The following is a 22302-nucleotide window of genomic DNA, read 5'->3' on the forward strand; positions in this document are numbered from 1 at the left end:
TTCTTTTCCATTATTTACCTCGGCCCAGCACCTGGCGTTTTAGTTAGTGGATGTGTGTGCTTATTGTTTCTTTCTTTTTGTGTGTGCAGCCTTGGCCTACCCTTTGCATCACTGGTTGTGGTGTGAGTCCAAGCATCTGCAGGACATGGAAGAATGCTGCAACTCCTGTACGCTCCACCAGGTGGCGCAGCTTCAAACAAGATGTGCATCTTCTTCAATCACTGGTACGCGTGCGAACAGCTGCGCTACAAAAAGTCAAAAACGCAGCGATGAACACAAAGTTCCACCTGGCCTGAAAGACACGTTTGTTGGACGGTAATGCTGCTAATATCAAATCATAGTTTACATGTGTTTCTTTCCCCGTTTTATTATTAAAATGAACAACAGGTGGATGCCATGCCATCCTCCTAACCCAACTCATTTAAATTAGCATTGCTGCAACTATCAAAGCTAGGCACTTCAACTTGCCTACATATCAAAATAGTATCTTGAAATTGGAATTGTTTGTTTGAATTGTTTAACTGGCACCATGTTACGGGCACCCATAGTAGCCTACTGTAGGCTACTGACTGACTGACAACAGGTAAGGTTTAACTTGCATAATGATTTGATGTGTTGAGAACATTTATTTTTGTATTATGCCTACCTTTCCCCTTCCCCCTTATAAACTTCTTCCAACCCAGCTAGGTTTCACAGGAGGACAATATTTGACACAGGCCTCCGTAATTCCCGATTTGTCGTGAACGCAGCAACACACACACACACACACACACACACACACACACACGGTGTACGCGCAAGCAAGCGCGCATGGCGATTGTTATTTGTTAGTGGAAGCAGCTGTTCTCAATCTCCGCTCAGAGTTGTGTGTGACAGACAAGGCTAGTTATTGTAGTTGACAGTCAGCACGTGTTCTTTTGCGGATATTTGAACGCTGTTTAACTTAAATTGCAGCTTGAGTTTTGACTCAATTTCGGGACGGATACTTTGCATTATTTCGTGGTCGGTCGTCATCATGCCGGTGTTTGTGGAGGATCCCAGCCAGTTTTCAAAGTCTAAACTGAAGTCAGACTTGGTAGCGCACAATGTCGCGTTGCCAGCTGAGGAGAGCCAGAAGCAGGTCTATGTGGATCTGCATTTGAAACACATTGATCACAAAAGTGCAGCCGATTTTTCCAGCGACGAGGAGGACAACCTGCTGGCAACGGATGATGTCACCGTGAGTTTAGCCGTCAGTTTCAACGATTGGTGCAACGCTGGATTTGTTTATTCCGCAAGATGGTGATCCCAGATTCGGCACAAACGAGCGACTAAATTATTTTCGCTCCTATGCCACCAAAATGTGGAACGCCCTACCAACAGTCATTAAGACACATTGCGAATCCCTTGTTTTGGCGAATCCCTTGTTTTGTACGTCTCTAAATGTTATGATGAATTGAACAAGGTGGACCCTCTTGTAAACATAAACAACTGTACAATATAGTGCTTTATTGGATCGTCCACTCACTGTTAAAAGTGTTTGTAGTTGTGCTTCAAATGTACTGTAATTCTGCAAACTGTTAATAAATACTTCAATCAATCAAGTCCACACACACACACACACACACACACACACACACACACACACTGCTATTCTAGAGTGTGACGGCTTCGCAATTCAATATCCTACATAAATTATCACTTATTCATGCTATTTATTAAACTTTTTACATGTTTGTCTGTGACAATGACCTGGTCAAACTGATAAGTGAAAGTGGTTAATGACAGGAATATTGCACAATAAACTTCGTTTCAGGTTAAACTACTACAGCAGAAAACATGTACCGGTAGTCAGCCATTACAGTACAACTTTTCAAATTACAAAATGTTAATGTGTACTGTAGTGTAAAGCATTGACCAGCACACCTTTGCCTCTGAGTCTGCACATAAATGTATTTGATTAGCTGCATGATGCGTTGTTAATGGCTATTTAATAGTCTGGCATGTATTTATTTATTACCATTCTGTAGTGTTTAACCTGAATTTGAAAACCAACTTCAAAATCAGAAAAACAAACACAATCGGACTGTGCTTTCATGCCCCTCTTACTGAGCAAGCTGTCCAGGTTGATGTTCTGGCAACTGTTGTGTGTGTGTGAGAATGAATGCATTTGAACTGATACCCTGCAAGGTCAGCAGCTGTAAAAACTGCCTGTTGGACAGCAGTGGGGGGGTTGGGGGTGTGGTGGGAGGGGTGGTGGGGGGGTCCTATGGGCGCAGTGCAATCTGGGTCACTTCACACTGACTGGCTGCCACCAGTTGGTATAGATTTCAGTGAGGGACATTTTTGTAGCAAGGGGTTGCCTTGCCTGCCTCACTGCAATCTCAGTCTTAACACCTGCCACTGCCACATTTCATTTATTTGTGTCAGGAGGCAGAGCTGAGTCGCCAGTTACTTTCTGCTTGCTATTTTGATACTTTGAAAAAGAATAAACATTTCACTGCCTGGAATTCTGCATATTACAGTCGCCGTGATATAGGCCTACAGTATTTATTTTTTGATCCCTCAATTGTTATGATAGTTTTTGTGTATATTGCTCGGAAAACTGCAACAAACGTGTTGTGGATCAGCTAAAGGAACAAAATGGTCAAAGTGAAGTGTTCATTTATTTAAACGGTGCATGTGAGAATGCACACACACTTATCCGAGACGTCTTCCCACAGCTAATAGTGACGCACTGACACTGTCACAGGCTCTGGGTTTGGGCTGTCGCAGGCATAGACACACAGGGACTACAAATGTCACGCCCCCACAGCGGTCCTACTTCTGGTCCGTTAGAACTGTACTGCAGCTGTCAATGCAATCCCTATATGAGAGGCATACAATGCCCTAATTTCACTGCTTGATTACTGAGGTTATTGTGATTTATTGTGTTCAAAATAAAGTGTCCCATTTGTTTGATTTGTCCTTTTCAATGTCACGTAACTGCCATCTCAATAATCAATATACAACCCACAATGTACTATACACAGCCATGGACGGACACAGCCACACACACAGCTGTCTATAGGAGTTGTTGCACCACTCTCAAACCTACAGTCAATGCCTCATTGTCCACCGCAGTTCATTGGCGACGTGAGGTCACTGGCCACTGGCCATGGTGGCCAATCACAGCACGTCTTTTCCGGGACTTATCAATTCAATTCATTGGCCTACCGGACGGCGGACGGCCCCATCTGTGGCGCGGTCCTCCCAGGCCGTTCAAGGGGTCTTGAACGGGCTGGGAGGACTGGCTCGGGGGAAGCTGGATCACCATGGCGGCTCACAGGGGTTGACCCTGACCATCACTGCGTTGCATCCCCAAGTTCAATTCAAATTATGCCGTTGGTTAGGCTCTACTCATCGGGCCACCACACTTCTGTCTTCCCAGCTAATGCACCACGTCTGTGGCAGGCTGAAATGGACAGGACGGAGTTGGACAGCAGGGTTTTTGGAACAAAGTTGGAATTTATTTCCAGAACTTTACAGTTTTCCCTACATAAGTATCCATCCCGCTGCTTGCCATGCCTTCAGAATCAGAGGGGAGAAAATAGAATAGTTTCATGACTGAGGCTGTCCTTGAGTGTGTGTGTGGGGTGGCCGGGGATGGTTGATTTATCCTGTGTGGATCGATTAGCGAACAATGTACGACAATACACACCAAGCACCATGACGATAGAGCTGGTTTAAAAAGAATCACAACTATAAAGTTCAAATTATAGTGATAGTGAAGTTATAGTATGGAACTATGGATGGCCCTTTATACACACAACTTCATGTTAACATGTATGCATGTTAACAAATCTTTGTTTGGTTTTTTTCAGGAAGAAAAGCACTGGGGGGATTCGGAGATGCTGGATCCCAATGGACTGACGGATTCTGAGCTCAGGGCAGCGCTGCTCAAATGTGGGGTTAACATTGGACCCATTACTGGTGAGATTTCTCAGTGTTGGTCTAAATATCAATGCTAAAGGTTAAGGTTCCAACTTTTTCAACTCTAATTATTTTTTATTTTATTGGGACCCAACCTTAGAAAAATACATTATTATCCGAAATGGTATAAATAGCCAATCTACAAACTGACAACACAATATGTTGCATTGTGAGCTTGTAGATTGGCTAATTTCACCATTCTTTCTTTCAACATTTCTGAAAGAAATTGTAAAAAAAAAAATAGGAAACTTAAAGAAGGAAAAAAAGCCATCAGTGATGAGTGACGTATGCTGACTGAGGGCAGTTTGTCTGTGCTAGCCACCACCAGAGCCCTGTACGAGAGGCGACTGATAAAGGTCCTTCAAGCTGACGTCCAGCCCAGCTTGAACGGCACCGCTGATGCTGCGCTGTACTCCGACAGCGAAGAAGAAGAGGTGGAAGACGTGCAAAATGGAGAAGAGGCCGACGCACAGGAGGAAGACTCGAGTATGTCCAAGTAGAAATGTTGTCTGTTGGCCTTGTGTCCTAGTAGCCGGGGAGCCACAGGCCCAAAAACCTGTATTGTCATGCCATACTTTTTATTTGTGTTTTTTCTATTAATAATTTGGTCATTAAGGTCCACAGAATGAGAGGTCTGCTCTGCCGGAAACATCGCGAAAGAAAGTTATGGCCATTTTTATATACGTACCACACCATAGACGACCAATATGAGGCAAAATGTTCCAAATGTCATCATGCTTCAAGTAGCATGTGAGTCATGTGACAAACTAGGTGTTTTTCATGATTCTGAATCCATTCCAAGCATTCACATTTGTGATGACTGCTATGGCAGTTGTTATGCCAAGGAGTGTTTTTTGTGCAAAACAAATGCTTTGAATGGATTCAGAATCATGAAAACCCCCTAGTTTGACATGTCACATTCTACTTAAAGCATGAGGAAATTTGAAAAATGTTTGCCTTTGTTGGTTGTCTATGGTGTGGTATACAAAAATGGACATACCAGACCTTAATGACCAAATGAATAGAAAAATCAGACCAGTCTGAAACATAGGGACGGACATAGGGACATTGCTGTTCCTTGGAGTGGTTGCACCACTCAAAAACACATAAAAAGTACAGCATGACAAATGTCCAATTTTGGTGGCTGGCTATAGTAAAAGTGTGAGCATTTTTCTCTCTCTCTCTATCTCTCTCTCTCTCTGCATATTGTTGCTTTTGGGTATAAACCTTGCATAGCCAACACGTTACTTTTCAACACATTGGCTTGTTCAATGTTCATTGGATCCCATGGGCCATTTAGTCGCAAGTGCTTAATACTTTTCATTGGTTGCATTTTGATATAAAAACCCACAGACTTAACCACTTTAAACTTGGTGTCCCTATTTTAAGCATGCCTTTATAAGCAAGAACTTACATTTTTTTTACATTTTTCTTTCACTACTTTTGCAAAAGTATAAGATCTTATATAATTTAATATGAACCCTTTTGTATTTGTGTCTGTAATTGTATTAAAGTTGCCGAACAAGCAGTACAAGAACCAGATTCCTCCTTGAACCAGTCGGAGAACCCGGTGAGTTATAACATAATTTCATCTTTTGCTGACAAGCTTTTAATTGTACTGTTTAGCGAACTTATTTTGCCAAGTAATGTATCCGTTCTGTGTCTTTATCACTGTCAATAAGCTTTGTATTGTGATCCTTTTACTTTTTAGGTCACTGGTGACTTTGTCAGAATTATTGCCTGCAGTACCACTTAGTGGTCATAAGTTGTAACTCCGATTCTAACCATTTGCATAGATTTCCACTGTGTACAGTGGAGTGTACACATAAGTAGATCTCAATGTACATATGATCATTGATCATGTTGAAAGAGTGGAAAATACAAGTCTTTAAAGTAGTTGGGTATAGTTAATTTAACATTTTAAAAGTTACTACGAAATTTGCTAATTGGTATCAGTACGCCTGACAAGCGCATGACAAACTTTAGCCTTTTAGGTTTAGCCTCTAACGATAATGAATTATAGTTAACATTGATTATTAAAAGCTCCGGTACATTCCCTAGCGTTTATTGAAAAAACATAAAACGATAACTCCATGTTATCGATGTTTCCACCATTATATAATTCACATCTTCACTACCAATTGTTTTGGCTAATTGTTTGCTAAAATATTCAGAATTGAGTGGCTCCAGATATACTGGCACATAATGTGTGTACATACCGGTATGTACACGGTCTTTTCGCAGTGCAATTGTTTACTATCAGAAGATTTGGATTATGCTGTATAGAGGATTCAGCCGTTGGCTGAATGGCATTAGCTGCTATGGCGTTGTGCTACCAACCTCCCTGTGTGTTTAAACTATTTTCACTTTTCATAGGCAGAGTCTCGTTCTCAAAATACTGGCTTTGTTGGGTGCTTTTCGCACTCGTCAAGACTGGTAAATCTTAAAATAATTTCCCATCATTGTTTTACCAAAATGATTGACTTTTCAGATAAAAAATGAAAACGTTTGTTTTTGTATTTTGGTTGGACGTCCACTGGCCTGCTCTAGCGCTTTAGTATACCCCCAGAACACAGGGAAGGCAGCGCCAAGAGGAATGCTGGGAATGTTGTGGAGTCATCATCACAGAGGATTCAGACTCCCCTCTCACAGATTGCCAGTGGTTTCAGTAGAGGAGCCTCTGTAAACCGGCCCTCAGCAATAGAGCCTGGGGTACGCTGAGCCTAGAACCTCTCCTCTCAATCTCACATGTTTACTACACAATCCATGTAAATTTTTAGGTTGGTTTATCACTGTCAACATTTGTCTTGTGTTTGTCCTTGGACTCACTGGAACACTAATGCAATGTTTGGGTGTTGAAGTTCAGCAGTATTGTCACGGTCAACTCATTAAAACGGGTATAGATTCTTAAACATGCAGAATCAATGAAGGCAATGTCTGCACTGTCAATGCATTTACATCCCTCCTAAGCAAAAATCACTGGTGTATAAGGGGTACAACGGTTCATAATATTCACAGTTGAAATTGATAATATTTTATTTATGGGTAGGTAAAAAAAAATGTCTTGGGTAGTGAAATTGTCAATTGTAAAGGGTTATTGTGTCATTAATACTAACCTCTATACATAGGTTCCATCCTGGTCAAGGGACTCAGGTCCCTCTCCTGGTTCCTTTTGCGTCACCCCGCAGAGCTTCAGTATCACTGAGATGGTGGTGGAGGGAAGTTTTTTTTTTTCTCCTCTTAAACCCTATATACTTAATTGGTCGGGTCTATTGTTGGCCCCCTCATTTTGTCCCTCTACAACAAATCTTTTTGACGAAAATAGTTAGCCTGCAAAGTGTCACATTGTACATGGGCTATAAACACCAAATGTCCACCTATTTTTGGTCAATGGTCTTCTATTATGACATGCCCAGAATAGGGATGCTAGTGTTCAAGTGGTTATTGAGCGTTGTAACTTTTCCAGGGCTGTCTTACTTTTCAAGAGATAATTTGGCATAGAAAAAAAGCATGAACGACTAATCGCATAAAAGTCTTGATGGTCTAAAACCAAACCAACTGATTCATTGATTGTTTGACAAATATTGGACAGACCTAGAACTTTTCACTACTCGGAATGCTAGCTGAGTGACATGACTTTTCACTCCAATAACAGAAGGAGTCATCGTATCACAGTCTACCATCTCCGTCTCCTGTACAGTACCGTGCTACTCCACATGGGGTGAGAGGGTGCAATCGGAGAGATACGCAGGTACTTGGGACAGGGTGACATCAGGGATTAGTGTAACTCCCTGTTCAGTCAAACTATTTACTTTCCACTTAAACTTTATGGATTCTACGACACAGGAAGACGGGTCACATTTCAGTATTTCTCACCTGACTGGCTGCACCTCCTGGTCCAGTGGCACATTGGTGGTGACGACCTCTGTATGCTGTGTGGTCATTTATTTATTAATGTTTGTATTCATGTCCTAGCTTCCGGAGGAACCCATGGCTGTTGATGAGCCTGTGATTGAACTGTTGGCAGATACTGCAACTGACTCATACAGCAGTCCACCTGGCATCATGTAAGTACCCTAAAATAGTTGTGTGAGTTTCATTATAGATATATTTTTTGCAAAGTATATTAAAGCAATGTTCAACTTTCATGGAACAATGTATTGTATAGCTACTTTTCTCATTCATTCATATACGACCTTTTTCTTCTCTGGAATACACGATAACGATGTGATACTTGTAGATTGTCTATATATTCTCTGCCTAAAGTTTGCCTATTTTTGCCAAGTGTTTGCCTATTATAACATGCCCAAAATAGGTTCATGTGGTTAAATTAGGCACAACACAGATGAATGGATCAATAATACGAAGTTGTCATTTTGTCATGTCCCAGTGTCACCCGCCGGAAGCCAATCAAGGGAGCTGCAGGGAGACCTGTTGTATATAAATACCCAGTCACCCCCGCTCTGACCCCTGTCAGTCCAACAACGGCAGAGCGGCGGGAGTTGGAACGTCGCCTCGTGCCCATCTGGGTCAGGATGTTGGTCTTTGTCGTCGTGGCATGCCTCCTCATCCTCATTTACACCTACGTGAACGACGACAACAACCCGCTTGTGTCCTTACTGGACAGTTTGAGTCAAGGGTCCGAGGAGGAACAGCTGTTGACGTCATCGGAGGACATGCCCGTGACCGATCCAATCTCTGGCCAGGAGTAATGCCTGCGTGTACATCTGCTCATTTTGACGCGCGACACAAGGGAGAAAAAGGTTTTTCCCCACCAGTTTTGGATCAAAACTATTCATATAGCTGATGCCTCATACATACAGGTTCATCAAATATTGGATTACCAAATAATAGTTCTGTGGTGATAAGCGGTGAATTAATCACACAAAGCACCCAGTCTGCTTTTTTTCTTACGGGTTCTTTTTTTTCTTTTTTTAATTGGCTTGTGATCTACAGTATTTATGTTTTGTATTTGTTTAATAAAGTGTTGATTCATAATACTGTAGGCTTGTTTTATTTAAGCATAAGACCATGATTTTGGAATTATGTAGGTGTGGGGCACCGTGTAAATGTATTTTTGAGGGGCGATCCTATGTCCAGCTTTTGGTGTATGCACAAACTTTGTCCTACACAAATATTAAATTCCCATTGAGAATGAATGTACAATTTTACGTCCGTGTCTGATGTCATAGTGTACGTCATGATGTACGACGATAAGAGCGCCCCTCACTTCACACGTTCTTTTTTTTTTGAATGGCCAGTAGCCCCTTCTATAAACAGCTTTTGTCCCCACACGTCTCAAGATTTGCCATTGACAGTGAAAGGGGAAGTCTGTTCAAATGTCCGCTAAACCTTGTCCCACACATCTCAATATTTGAAATTGACAATGAACGGAAGAATTGTCAATTCCGCTATATATGATGTAAATTAAACATCAAAACATAAAACGCCATTGACATTGAAGGGAAAATTTACGTCATATGTAAACGAGCAAATCAGCTAACCAATCACAGGCATTCTGATTGGCCAGTATGAGATGATGTATGTTAAGAGCTGATAATTCCGCTAAATATGACGCAATTAAACATCAAAACATTAAACACCATTGACATTGAAGGGAAAACTTGCGTCATATGTAAACGAGCAAATCGGCTAATCAATCGCATGTTGGTGGGAGCGCTTGGCCAAGGGACCACCTTATGTAGCAATGTCAAATGTCTGCTAACATAAATTGATGACAAGAGTGCCCCTCATTTCACATGGGTGTGATTTTTTTATTATATTATACAGCATAGACATTAGATTGTTCATATTGGGACAGTATCACACTTTTTCCTTTTTGTTTTTTAATTTTTATCCCACGATTTTGTAATCTGGGCTCTACACACCCTCCGCCAACCTAGTCCCCATATATGGGGGACATGGGGAGAGCAATAACCTGGCCATAACTTATTTTCTCGATATTTCCGGCAGAGCAGACTTTGATCATTCTGTGGACCTTAATGACCAAATTAATAGAAAAAACACAAATAAAAGGTCATGACATCACTAATCTGAGTTCCCAGAAGTTTTATTTTTTGCCACAACCACTGAGTGACCTAATCATTTCAACTATTTTTTTGAAAGCCTCCTATGTACAGCTTTGTGTGTATGTCCGTTTGAGAATGGAATGTGATTAATTGATTGGCTGTGATGTATGATAATAGTGCCCCTCACTTCACACAAGTGTGCATTGCACTCCCCCAACTCTTAGGCAAGAAAAGCCCCCTAAACTTAAAACAAATTCCCAGAGCAGCACTTCATCGTGGGCTGAGGCCTTCCATCATCTCTGTCGTCCTCTTAACTGCTGTTGTGGCCTTGAAGAGCCTCTGCCATAAACAACTTCCCAAGGTTCTGAGAGGTGATTTCCTTCACGTTCTCGCAGTAATTGTTTATTTGCCCAGCAATGACCAGAGTGTCCATGCGTGGTGGGGGCTGAGCAGACTTAAACGTCTGGGTGATGTCCTCTTCGGGCAGTAGGGGTTCTCCTCTGATATTCCTCTGGGCATTCTCTTGCTGCCGTTTCTGGAGGTGCTGTTGCTTGCTATGATTGCGGATTGCGGAGTTGTATTTGATGATATCCTGGTTCATGTCATCAACTTTGTCCATCAGTAGCTGCAGACTCTTCTCCATGTGGTTACTGCTGGATAGGGTGAGCACCTCGTGCTTGTCAGCAGCCACCATTGACTTCTCCTCCAGCTCCCACATGAGCACGTTGATAAGATGGGAGTTCTTTACCACAATGGGAACCTCTTCGAACATGTGCTCAAATCCAATGTTGGCCTTCTTAAAGCCATCCAGTGTAAAGTCCTTCTTTACACTCTGCCAGATCTCCATAAGTCTAGGGGTCAGTCTGTAGGCCTTAAGGGACAGGGAACCCTGGGAAGTCTTTATAGGGTCATAGATGAGCACTACAGACTCCTCAATCTTGTGCTGGTAGTGGAACTGGGTTTGGACCAGCGCCCGGCTGATGTAGGAGCCATAATGGGTGGACTGGTACCAGCCCACATGCAGATGGTCTATGTTGACATGGCGTAGAGACTGCATAAACCCCATCTGGTATTGTTTTGCATCAAAGTCTGCATCATCCCCTTGAGTTTGGGAACTTGGGGGGGTAGGGAAACAGTTGGTGATCTCAAGGCAGTCATCCACCACCAGGCCCAGCAAGACACCCTGGATCTCCTCACCACACTGCATCTCTTGGTGTTTGATGATCTTCAGCACCACCAGTCCTTCGATCTGGATCTGCTTGATAGGAGAGCCTGGGTTTTCACCAGCAGAGCTCCCAGGCCTTGACCGTGATCTGAACTCTTTTTGTGTAGCCATCTCTGTTCTGTGTGTGCATGCAGCTAATCTCACAAACTAAACCAAATATAAGCAATAAACCTAACCTTATATAGACGATAGACATAACCATAGACATAAGTAACCATATATAGACATAGGCATAACCATATGTAGACATAGGCATAACCATATATAGACATAGGCATAACCATATTTAGACAATAGACATAACTACAGTAGATAATAGACATAAGCATAGAAAGTAGAGATAGAGGACGTGAGGCAGGCAGAGAATAAAGACAAGAGAGGGGGAATAGACTTTGTTTGACATTCAGCAACCCTTGCTGTATTACAATGTAAATATAATCTCTGCCAACCTGGGAGAGATTATGTTTTTGATGAGGCATGCTGGTGGAGATTTGTGCACTTTCCTAGTTCCCTTTAAATTGTCAATTTCCAATGGCAATACGAGAGTGCATGGTATTAATTAAGGGGATTATTTCATTCAAATAGTTAGATATTTTTCCAGATATAGAAACCCATCTAAACCAGACTTTTGATGCGTTGTATGAAAGACAAATTGAAGCTGTCACAAAGTAGCAGCTTCATATCCACATGCAGACAGTGTAACTAGCTGACCATAATACAGTACATCAAGTAGGCTTCAGCAGGGACACAGCGGTGCAGTGGTTTGACACAAATCTCTGATGACAGTAACACTAACCGGGTGTATGTGAACATGTTGGCCTCTGCAGTCCAGGAGTGCAGTGTGTTTGGAGTTTGGTTTATAAAAAAGCTGACGGTGTACCATGCTGGTTTAAGATTATAATTAGGAAGAATAGAACCTGCAGGCCGCCTAATAAAGAGCCCAGGCTTGAAAACATAAATAAAATTGGAGCATTTGAGTGTGCAGGTTCTGTTACTCAGTCTAATTCGAGTGATTTTACAATATAAACCATCAAGAACATGCCTCCGCTATGCTCCTGACTAGACACTACCAGTCTACCACCAAGAGTTTCAATACAAGGAATATTACAATTTGTCAGGTTGTGTAATCATGTAAATAATATGTTCCTACTGTGGACAAAGTCAGATGACATAGCAAGGCAAGGCCACAATTGTACAACTGGAGTTGGCAGAATATTAGCTACAGGCCTGAGTTCATAGGTTGTTTGGCTGCTTTCAGGCCAGCAGGTGTCGCTGTAACAAAACCTCTTACCCAGGCTCCATGCTTTACTGTGCTGTTCTGTAGAGAGAGAAGAGAGATAGTCTGTCAGCTGCTTGAACACACCATGCACCAACAACAACAACGCAAAATGACAGACCGTGGAACCAAATTTAAATTATGTAGATTCTTAAAGATCGTCGTTTGTAGCTTGTTATTTATTATTCTGGTGTTGTGTATGATAATCACTATCAGGACACTGTCACTGGATGTAAATGTTGGACTTCAGCTCGCTCACTGGGAGAAGACCAACAATCTGTCGGCAGACATAAACCCGCGCCAGAGAGAAGAACTTATCGCTCTTTTTAAAGGTGATTTGAGTTATTTTTATTTTTATTTTGAGTCAGTAGAATACAATAAAGTGGATAACGTAACGATAATGTGCACTCATTGACCTGTTCCAGGCGGGGCTCAGTTCACTTAGCAAATTGCTTGTCCGGTCTGGGTCCAGAGCGGATACGGAAACGGTGTATATGCGTGTTCAAATGAGCAAATACAGTAGGCGGGCTTTAGACCGGATCACAGGAATCACACCGGTTAATTCGGAATCGAAACCAGGCATTCCACAGGTACTGCAGAAAGTCTGGTCAGAATCAGATGAGGTTAATAACCTGTTCAAACTTCAAATCAAGAACACTAGTGCAAAGCCGGACGGCTTCGTGAAAAAAGAACAGATCTTCAAACTATCAACGCGTAGCAGTGGGGCGCGTTGATAGCTTGAACATCTGGCGAGCGTTTCAGAGTAGGATTAAGCCTTCAAACTGTCATCCCAAATAAAAGGGGCGTATACGTTGATTATGGCAATACATACAGGACAGGGTTTATTCTGCCCTTTAGTCTTTATTATTAATAATAAGAATTGCTTTTCAATGTTTGTTATTCAGAGTCAATCCGCATTCCCACCGTGTCCACCTCAGAGACAGAACTCAACACCACCGCACTGCTGGAGTTCAACACTTTTCTGAAGAAAGGTAACGAAACGAACCATGGCACAGTTTATTTACTGGGGTGTTCATGTTTATCCTACCTGATATTGCCCTGTTTGTCCCTGTTTAAGTGTGGACTTGATGTTATATGAAAAAGGACTATACAGAGACATTGGAGTTGGAGCCACATGGAGGGGGGATGAGGGAGGGAAGAGGGGTGGAAAAAGAAATCTTGGGAATTGCTCGTGTCACCGTGTGTCATATGTGAAAATGCTATCTGTAAGGTACTGCTCTTTCAAAAAAAAAAAAAAAAAAAGATTGTCATTGTTTGATGCTATAGCTGAATGGTTGGAGGGCTTGTCTGGAGAGGAGTCTCCTGAGGTTTGAATCTCAGTAAGTGATGCTGAGAGGTGGCTCACCATCAGGTGGGATGAGATGTTGATCCATCATTTCTTGATCTTTCTGCTGTTCCTTCGTCTGGAATGTGGTCTTAGTTGTTATTGTTGTTGTCGTTGGTTGCCATGGCTGCCAGTTCCCACCTGATGTTGTGTGGGAGTTCTGATTGGTCCAGAGCGTACTGAATAACTTCTAGCTTACATAACGTCTTAAGACAAGGACTCAAGTCTAAGATGAACAGCTCATCAGAGATAGTGTTATTTCCTTTGTCTCCTCCAAAGAGGATGATATGATCTCCCACAGTGCAACAGCACATACCATGCGTTGGACATGGTCCTTTCCCCTTGGGCTCAACCTTCTTCCAGGAGAAGGTCTCTGGACTTAATTTCCACACATCATTGATGTTCTGGTTCCACACATCATTGTCCATGTCAATCCATTCACCAAATATGTACAGCTCTCCATTGTAGGTAAATGCTGAATGACGATAGCCTTCTTCTGGTAGAAGTTGTGCAGAAGGTGTGTTCAGCCAGGCGTTGGTCTCTGTGTCAAACACTCTGATGGTGTTGAAGACCCCATGGTACCCCCTCCAGCCCCCAAATACAAACATCTTTGTCCCAATGATGGTGGCAGAGTGAAAGCGTGAATCAGGAGGTGGAGTTCCTCTGGTGTTAATTAAAGTCCAGACCATTGTGCTGGTGTCCAACTTGTACATGTCATTAGTCGTCAATCCGTTGTACATGTTATTAGTCGTCAATCCGTTCAGCTTGGTGTCTCCTCCATGGATAAACATGACCTTCTCCAACACACAGGCTGAGTGCTCGCTCCTCGCCTCTGAAACAGTCCCAGAAACCTTGGGTTGGAACCATCTGTGGGAGTCAACATCAAATGCATAAAGCACATTGTAATACTGCTCTTCCCAAGACCCTCCCCAGATGTAGACTGTATCTTCAACCAACACAGCTGTGTGGCCCCAGCGCTTGGATGGAACCTCAAGGTGACCGTCTCCTCTTCCTGGTTCCACTGGAGGTAACTTCTTCCAGCATAAAGACACTGTGTAGAAGACATGGACATCCATCTGTTCCATGTTGTTGATGGTCCATCCATCACAGTAGCCTCCAAAGGAATACAGTTTGTTCCTCACTGCTACAGAAGCATGATAGGCTTTCTTTGGTCCTCCTGCTTTGGAAACGGTCCAAGACAACATCACCCTGTCTGTCTGTCTCTCTCTCTCTGTCTGTCTCTCGACATCTACAGTCATTTTCAACACGGTGCATCATCTTATATATCTTCTGTTGTGACATCACACAAGACAAACTGTTGCCATGCACACCTTAACGATGCCAATTAGTGCAGCTGTTCTTCATCTGCACCCTTTGAACTCTATTGCTACATTTATTACTTCATTGCGGCTACCTTGGGGTCTATGGATCTATGGGTCTTCCACACGCTACAGGGTTCCCTAACACTGAGCTGTGTTGTATTTTGAGGCTGTGTGTGTGTGTGTGTGTGTGTGTGTGTGTGTGTGTGTGTGTAATTGTGTGTGTGTGCGCACGCATGCGCGGAATGTGCTCAAGCTGACTGGCTGAGTACGGAATGTGATATATGGTTGATAACAGTGCCGCTCACGTCACGCGGGTGTGATATTTTTATCCATATCGCTGTGTGAGAGACAGTCCACTGAGCAACTCAAAGTTCTGGCTCTTTGAGGGGAGCTAGAGCGCCCTATGGACAGCTTCGTGTGTTCTCAGGGGTGGCCTTAGGAATCTGGAGGCCCGTTTCAAGACTAAATATGAGGCCCTGAGGGTGGAGGCTCCCCTAAGGGTGGAGGCTCCCCTGAGGGTGGATGTCCCCCTGAGGATGGATGTCCCCCTGAGGATGGAGGCCCGTTTCAATTGAAACTGGTGAAACATACTTAAGGCCACCTATGAGTCTAGGCATAGTACTGACATGACATTATAGACTATAGCCTCAGTTACTTTGTGTATCAATGAAGGAACTGGAAGTTAACCATGCCCCCAGGTCTATACTTGGTCCCCTTCTTTTTTGAGAGGCTATATTAAGCTATTGGTGTAGATTTTGGTCCTACACAAACATTAAATTCCCATTGACAATGAATGGAGAATTTACGCCATGATGTACGATGATAAGAGCACCCCTCACTTCATACGGGTGTGACTTTTCCCTCTACACCGACTCACCGAGTGTAGCCTAGAAATCCCGTCACTGAAAATAGCCAATCTACAACTCACAATGCACCGCATTGTTACTAGATTGTTTAAGTATGACAGGTCGAGGCAAGAATAGAGGTGCTAGTTACTTGCTACGGTTCATGCGGTGAAGTGTAGGGTAGTCACACTGTCACACTGTATGCAATATGCACAAAAGGGAAATATGTTGAAAAGTTATGTACGCCTGTCTCCTCGTTTCAGCCTTTCCAACAGTCTTTTCTTCGGGCCTGGTCCAGCATGAGCTCGTTTCCAACTACAGTCACCTGTTATGGGTGGCAGGTACCCAGCCTCGTCTGGTACCTTACATGCTATTGGCCCACATCGACGTAGTTCCTGCGTCCGAGGCTGACGGCTGGGAAGCTCCGCCATTCTCTGCTAAGGAGATGAATGGTTTCATTTATGGCAGAGGGACCATTGATGACAAGCACTCTCTTATGGTAAGAAATGGTGTGTGACAGGCTTGCAGTGCACCAAGTCAAAGGTTATTTATTGAACACCCTTTAACTTCTTTTCTCCCAGGGAATTCTCCAGGCTCTGGAGTACTTGCTGATGAAAGGCTATAAACCACGCAGGGGCTTTTATATCGGCATGGGACACGATGAAGAGGTACGTTAACCAATGATGAACAACTAATGTCTCAATTATTTTCCCTCTGACATTCAACATGTCAGTGAGAATAGAAATTAAATGTAAGTACGCGTGTGTGTGTATGTTTGGGTAAAGGTGTCAGGTTACCAGGGGGCCGTGAACATAGCGCGTCTGCTGAAAGAACGCGGCGTGCAGCTGGCGTTTGTCCTGGACGAGGGTCTGGCGGTTCTGGATGGAGTCATCAGTGGTGTGGACGGACCCGCTGCTCTGTGAGGAACCATCGCTGACGGACATTGTAGAAAAAAGCAACACACCCATTGTTCCAAACTTCCTGTTATTTAGAGCCATTACGAAACACAGTTTATGTTTTGCAGCCATTGTTGTATACAGTTTAAGCACAACCCACTGAAAAGTAGAGATAGAAACACACAACTTATTGAACTATCGTCTTTAGTAGCAGATACAATGCATTATGATCCCAACAACAACCATCTCTCTCACTCTCTCTCTCTCTCTCTCTCTCTCTCTCTCTCTCTCTCTCTCTCTCTCTCTCTCTCTCTGTTTTGTAGGATTGGTGTAAGTGAGAAAGGTCAAGCTACAGTAAAGCTGAGTGTGTCTACATTTCCAGGTCATTCCTCCATGCCTCCCAGTGAGAGCAGCATTGGTATCTTGGCTACAGCAGTAAAAAGGTGCTGCAAAGAAATCAACATTTTGGACTACAGTAGAGTTTTATCCCCCCAGCGTATCCTCTAGGGGGAGCTGAAAGTAAACTTACTGAGCCACTGACTTGGCTCACCTATGCACAACTTCTAAGTTGCCTTGTTGTTGAGATGAATTAGTAATATCCAAGACTTACTCACGTACTGTCTCTTCACTTGCTGTGTTTTAAGGCTAGAGGAGAACCCAATGCCTAGACTGTTTGGACAGGGACCTGAACGTGGAACCTTTGAACATCTGGCTCATAAGGCAAGACACAGCTGTAAATCTGCTACCAGTCATGTGACATCAAACATCTCTTTGCAATATTTCTTTATCACCAGTTCTACTTCTATGATTTAACAGTTCGGGCTTCCACTGAAACTCATCATGTCGAACCTGTGGCTGTTTTCTCCACTTATTGGCAGGTAATTAAATGTCCACTGGGGGACTAAATATGTTTAATTAAGCATGAATAGGAATAAATAGATAAGAATGCTTCATGTTGCAGAATGATGGAACGAAGACCTGACACCAATGCTTTTGTAAGAACCACCACTGCTGTCACCATGTTTAATGCAGGAGTTAAGGTACGTTTTTACAATAAGGTTATTATGTACAGTACAATATGGCAGTGGAACAAGACACGCTGAAAGGGTTCTTGGCGCACGTCGAGTCTGCATGTTCATATCAACTAATTAAGTTAAAAATGTGTGTTTGTATGACGTCAATCAAGTGAAACCAAACATACATACATTGCAATACAAGTTTGAAATAAAATGAGGGTATAGGCTTCTAGCCTACCTTCCGGCATTTTGCCAAAGTCTTCTTCCATGCGGTGATGGAAACCGAGCAATGAAAACGTCGGGGGGCGCCGGAAATCTATATGTATGAAAGAAAAGTTCACCCGGAAGGTTTCTGAGAGTAGAAGTGTTTTGGGTCAAACAAACTACACAGACATTAGACTGTATTAGTTCTTCACAGCTTTACAGGTGCTTATCATTTTCTGGGACACTATACAGCTTTACAGTTGCTTGTATATTTCTGGGACACTTACCTCAATAAAGCATTTAGCTGCTCCCTTTTCCTATCTGTTATATTTTGAATTTATTTTCCCTACTGTTCACCATTTTCCTTCCTCCACACCCAGGTGAATATCCTCCCTTCGCTTGCTGAGGCCTTCGTCAATCTGCGTATCCATTCAGCACAGACGTTAAAAGAGGTGAGATTCAGCCCCTTTCAGACAAAGTTGCTAGGTATAGTACAGTTACAGTAGATGTTACCCAACTCATCACCATATTACAGCCTGGGAGTGAGAATGTGTAGCAGCTGAGATGTGTGTTGTTCAGATTATGGACCTGATCCAGTCCACTGTTGGGGACGAGCGTGTGAAGATAGAGCTTGTGTCAGGATTCGACCCTCTGCCTGTCAGTTCGTATGATGAAACCTCCTTCGGTTACCAGATCATCAAGAAAACTGTGCTCGACATGTTCCCACAAGTAACCGTGGCACCAGGTCAGAACCATGTGTAAATGGGATAGGATTCTTTTCACTGGTGGAGTGGTGGTTCTATTTCTTACAATCCATGACCATGAGGTAATTATTTTATCCAAAATGTTCAACATGCAGGTATTTGTATTGGGAACACAGACAGCCGTCACTTCAAGGAGCTGACCAATGATATCTATCGCTTTGCTCCTATCTGGCTCAAACCTGGCGATGCTCAAAGGTAAGAATTTTCAAATGGTGAGTGATGGTTCACTCAACCAAGTCTGTTGCTGTCAATATAGCCTGGCCCAGCCAGCATGATTTCTGGTATAGAGAGGCAGGTGCCGATTGGTTCACCAGTCTGAGCGCTCGCCCCCTCCCTGGTAGAAAACAGCGGAGAACACTGACTCATACTGTAGATATTAAAAAGAATAGATCCCTCATTGGCCGCTGCAGTTTGTTGGAGCTATGCGTGTCGACGGGAGGCCGGAACAATTTACACTCTGGGGCGGAAGTTTGCCGGAGGTGTGGAAGGCAGTCTTATGATCCAACTGTGTGACCCAGTTGTAGTTAAAGATGCACTCCCGCCAAATTGTATTATTTTGTTTGTCTCATGTGAAAACCCTGGTAGTTCTTGCACTCTGTATGTCTACAAAGCATTAATTTAGAATTTTACAACTAAACTCTAGTCTTCAGTCTAGCATTCATTGAAAACAAGTTTGGTGCGATCATGTCACACACCAAACGCCATTTGGGGCCTCACTAAATGAATTGAATTGAATGAAATATGCAGAGAAACAAAACGAGTGCTCCCTCGTAGCCTGACGCCACTGTGCGTCTTTCTATGGGGACGTGACTCGTTTGTATACAACTAGAAAGCATAGCAATGGAAAGTGGGGGCAGTAATAACGGTTGCATGATAATGGCTGCATGATAGCGGTGCCACTTACGCCCAGTTCTCACTTGTAAGATAAGATACAGTTTGTACATACAGTACGTATCGTTGAATCGTTTGAGTATGAATGGGCCTCAAGTATGATGTTTTGGAAAACATAACATTTTAGCCATTTGTTTTCAGGATCCATGGTATCAATGAAAGGATTTCTAAGAAGAATTATGAGGAAATTGTAATTTTTTACTTCAACCTGTTCCAAAACGGCGACATTCAGAAGCTTCCTGATCCTCACAACTCTGACCATGACCTGTAACGAGCGGCATCCAAAGACAACATGTCTAATTTTCAGGACCAAAATAAGTCTAGCCGTGACTTGGAGTGCAGTCAATTTAACCACTTTTTCTTTCACAACACATGTTATGAAAGATGTGGTTTAATTTGAAGTTTTGACTTGTTGCTGATAAAATAATATATAATATAAGTTAAGAAGTTAATATATTGTAAAATCTATGTAATACTTGAAGTGACTTAACACCTTTTCCCTTTCCCCCTTTTTGACAATCTGGAAAAGAAATGCACTGTTTGTACTTTTCAGCAATGTCAGTTAGCACAAAAGTCGTTTTAGAACTTATGTTCTTGATATGTTGTTTTAGTTGCTGGCAGAAATAAATAATTGACAACCAGTTTGATTTTGAAAATGAGCTGTGAAACCTTTGGAACTTTGTAGACACTCTTTTTGAAAAAGCTAATTTCCGTGAGATATTAAATGGTAGACATGAAAGTTTCACTAATGCTGTGATTTATTGTTGAAATTTGAAAAGTCATATCTCTTACGAGCCTTATTAAAATACTTATTACATATATCGTATATCGTATATAAGTATCGTATATGTATATAACTTCCCTTCCCTTTACTTATACGTTCCATTTCTACTTGAAGGTAAATTGTATTGTATTTAATTTGTGATTAATTGTTAACTTACTGTACCATAAACCAAAACCAGTATTCTGAATAAATCATTGCTTTTGTGTATTTCCATTATGCATATCCACAAAAGTTATTATACTTAAGAGTTAATAGCTTGAATATTCACTACTAGTGATGGACATAAAAGTGGAAAGATGAAAATTGGAAAAAGAAAAGAATATCCTAAAATGTTAATTATGCTGCTGGAACGTAGCATATAGGCCTACACGAACATGCTTTTTATTCAAATAAATAAAATCTAAATGACCTTTTGCAATCAAACATCCAACTACAGAGTACTCCTCAATAATTGTATACTTTGAAATTCTAAAAATAATTCTGAAATAAGTATCATTTAAGAGAACTCTAGTTTTTTTGTGTTTGTATATCCATTAGAACAATTGATGTGTATAGGGAAGTGTTCTTGTTGAGGCATGCACCTTTGACCATGTAAGCATCCATTGTAGATCAATATCCTCCCCAGTTGCAGTTGTCTGAGCCAACGCCTTACCCTGAAGGTGTGTGTAGGTATTTCCAAAGTTATTTGCTGCTTGTTGTGCCCACAACAGCTGTATAGATCAGATCTTGTCTGAATACCTGTTGTGCTGTGTTTTCTCAAACCCCCTCATGACACTTGGGTCAGGGGGTGAACCAATACATTGTTTTTTACCTTGTCTGTTCATGAAAATCTTTTCGAACACGTGTTGCATTGTGATTCAATTAATTAGGCTGTAAATGGTGCATTTATGAAGTGCTTGATTGAGAGCAATAGTGAAATAACTCTTGTTGTCCTTGACATATAATACTTGATTCCATTTCTCATCGTTAGGTAATTCAACCGTAGGAGGAGCAAACATCTGGACTGACTTCTTTAGTTCATTCAGCAACTCCTCACAGAGTTCCTATTGACAGCCATAGTCCCACCCAGGCAACCATGGTGCACCTACAGTACATGACATGAATCAAACTATCACACAATATTACCACACTCCTACTTCGAACTAAAGACCAGCTAAACACCAAAGTTCTATGATTGGCAGTTTCAATTGCTTATAAAGAGCATCTAAAGGTCCTATTAAATATAAAGACAAATAAAATTATGTAAACTATATTAATAACACAATAATCTACCTTTGGTTCTAGTTTTAGGAACAACATTATTCCCAGATATGGACATAGGCCTATACTGTACAGTCACTGTTTTAACTATGCTTTATTATTATGGTTGAAAAAAGGTTAGGCTATTTTCATTTTCATTCTCACCACTGTGTTTTAAAATTGTGACGTTTCCAAAGATAATGGTATTTAATAGCATCTGGGTTTCAGGCTTAATACATTTCCGATCAGTAGTTTAGTCTGAGACTCATAATAAAAATCCCCTTTAATTTTCACTCTTTGCATCTGTAAATGTTCTGTTTCACAGCTTTTGTCCGCACATGTCTCAATATTTGCCATTGACGATGAAAGGAGAAATTAGGTCAAATGTCCACCAAATATGATGTAAATTTGTGGCAATACAAACATTAAATGCCATTGACAAAGAAGGGAAAATTTACATCATATGTAGATGAGCAAATCGGCTAACCAATCACATAAATTCAGTTCAATGAAAG

At 42.0% G+C, this 22302-nt stretch overlaps 3 protein-coding genes across 4 annotated transcripts; 2 read left to right on the forward strand and 1 right to left on the reverse strand.

Moving 5' to 3' along the window:
* The first annotated feature begins 877 nt into the window (after positions 1–877).
* lemd1 (LEM domain containing 1) lies at positions 878–8903 on the forward strand. Of its 2 annotated transcripts, XM_080762728.1 has the most exons (7): positions 878–1219; positions 3843–3951; positions 4270–4437; positions 5466–5521; positions 7607–7702; positions 7927–8018; positions 8342–8903. In XM_080762728.1, the coding sequence occupies exons 1-7, from the start codon at positions 1016–1018 to the stop codon at positions 8661–8663; spliced, it is 1047 nt and encodes a 348-aa protein (XP_080618854.1). In that variant the 5' UTR covers positions 878–1015; the 3' UTR covers positions 8664–8903. The 2 variants fall into 2 exon arrangements, with proteins under 2 accessions (XP_080618854.1, XP_080618855.1); XM_080762729.1 differs by lacking the exon at positions 7607–7702.
* Positions 8904–10290: 1387 nt separating this feature from the next.
* Positions 10291–11316, reverse strand: LOC308315120 (eukaryotic translation initiation factor 3 subunit H-like; the record flags this gene model as incomplete). Its single annotated transcript, XM_080762956.1, has 1 exon — positions 10291–11316. One exon carries the CDS (start codon positions 11314–11316, stop codon positions 10291–10293), a length of 1026 nt encoding a protein of 341 aa, XP_080619082.1.
* Positions 11317–12548: 1232 nt separating this feature from the next.
* LOC308314917 (N-fatty-acyl-amino acid synthase/hydrolase PM20D1.2-like) lies at positions 12549–20405 on the forward strand. The gene is made up of 13 exons (XM_080762726.1): positions 12549–12813; positions 13387–13473; positions 16257–16492; positions 16575–16661; positions 16779–16912; positions 17213–17332; positions 17534–17609; positions 17706–17767; positions 17851–17929; positions 18490–18561; positions 18689–18854; positions 18969–19068; positions 19906–20405. The coding sequence occupies exons 1-13, from the start codon at positions 12570–12572 to the stop codon at positions 20033–20035; spliced, it is 1593 nt and encodes a 530-aa protein (XP_080618852.1). The 5' UTR covers positions 12549–12569; the 3' UTR covers positions 20036–20405.
* The last annotated feature ends 1897 nt before the right edge of the window (positions 20406–22302 follow it).

The sequence above is a fragment of the Protomyctophum bolini genome (genome assembly GCF_963924005.1).
Source record: "Protomyctophum bolini genome assembly, chromosome: 5".
Lineage (NCBI taxonomy): Eukaryota > Metazoa > Chordata > Actinopteri > Myctophiformes > Myctophidae > Protomyctophum > Protomyctophum bolini.